At 40.1% G+C, this 349-nt stretch overlaps 1 protein-coding gene across 1 annotated transcript in view; it reads right to left on the reverse strand.

Annotated features, from left to right (window-relative positions):
- LOC108575210 (transcription initiation factor TFIID subunit 5) overlaps positions 1–349 on the reverse strand; it is a 2964-nt gene continuing 2615 nt past the window's right edge. Inside the window, exon 11 of the mRNA XM_017937950.1 lies at positions 1–345. Coding sequence (XP_017793439.1) covers positions 131–345 — 215 coding nt within the window. The 3' untranslated portion in view covers positions 1–130. The remainder of the gene's footprint in view (positions 346–349) is intronic.

Here is a 349-nt window from a genome sequence, read left to right on the forward strand (position 1 = left end):
TAATTCAGGTACGTCGCATGATCAATGTGAAAAACTTTATTAACAAACGTTCTTATATTACAACAATGACGAACCGATGCCAGACCGTATCCCATCAGTAACATTCGTTGGTCGAGAACGACTAGATTTGTTAAGTCGATTCGAACATTCCAACACCTAAGAGTAAATTTCTTCGTGAGAAATGCAATGTTAACACTGGTGTGTTCTTCGTCGCGAACGTTCGAAGGAGATATGTTTCCGCGTTTGTTTTTACATCTGGATTGTGGGACACATTCACGTCCTCCAAACTCATTTCCTCCGCAAGTTTCGTAAAGTCCCATAATTTTATCGTAGCGTCTAACGATCCTAA

This window comes from Habropoda laboriosa, unplaced genomic scaffold, assembly GCF_001263275.1.
Source record: "Habropoda laboriosa isolate 0110345459 unplaced genomic scaffold, ASM126327v1 scaffold207, whole genome shotgun sequence".
In the NCBI taxonomy this organism is placed as follows: Eukaryota; Metazoa; Arthropoda; class Insecta; order Hymenoptera; family Apidae; genus Habropoda; species Habropoda laboriosa.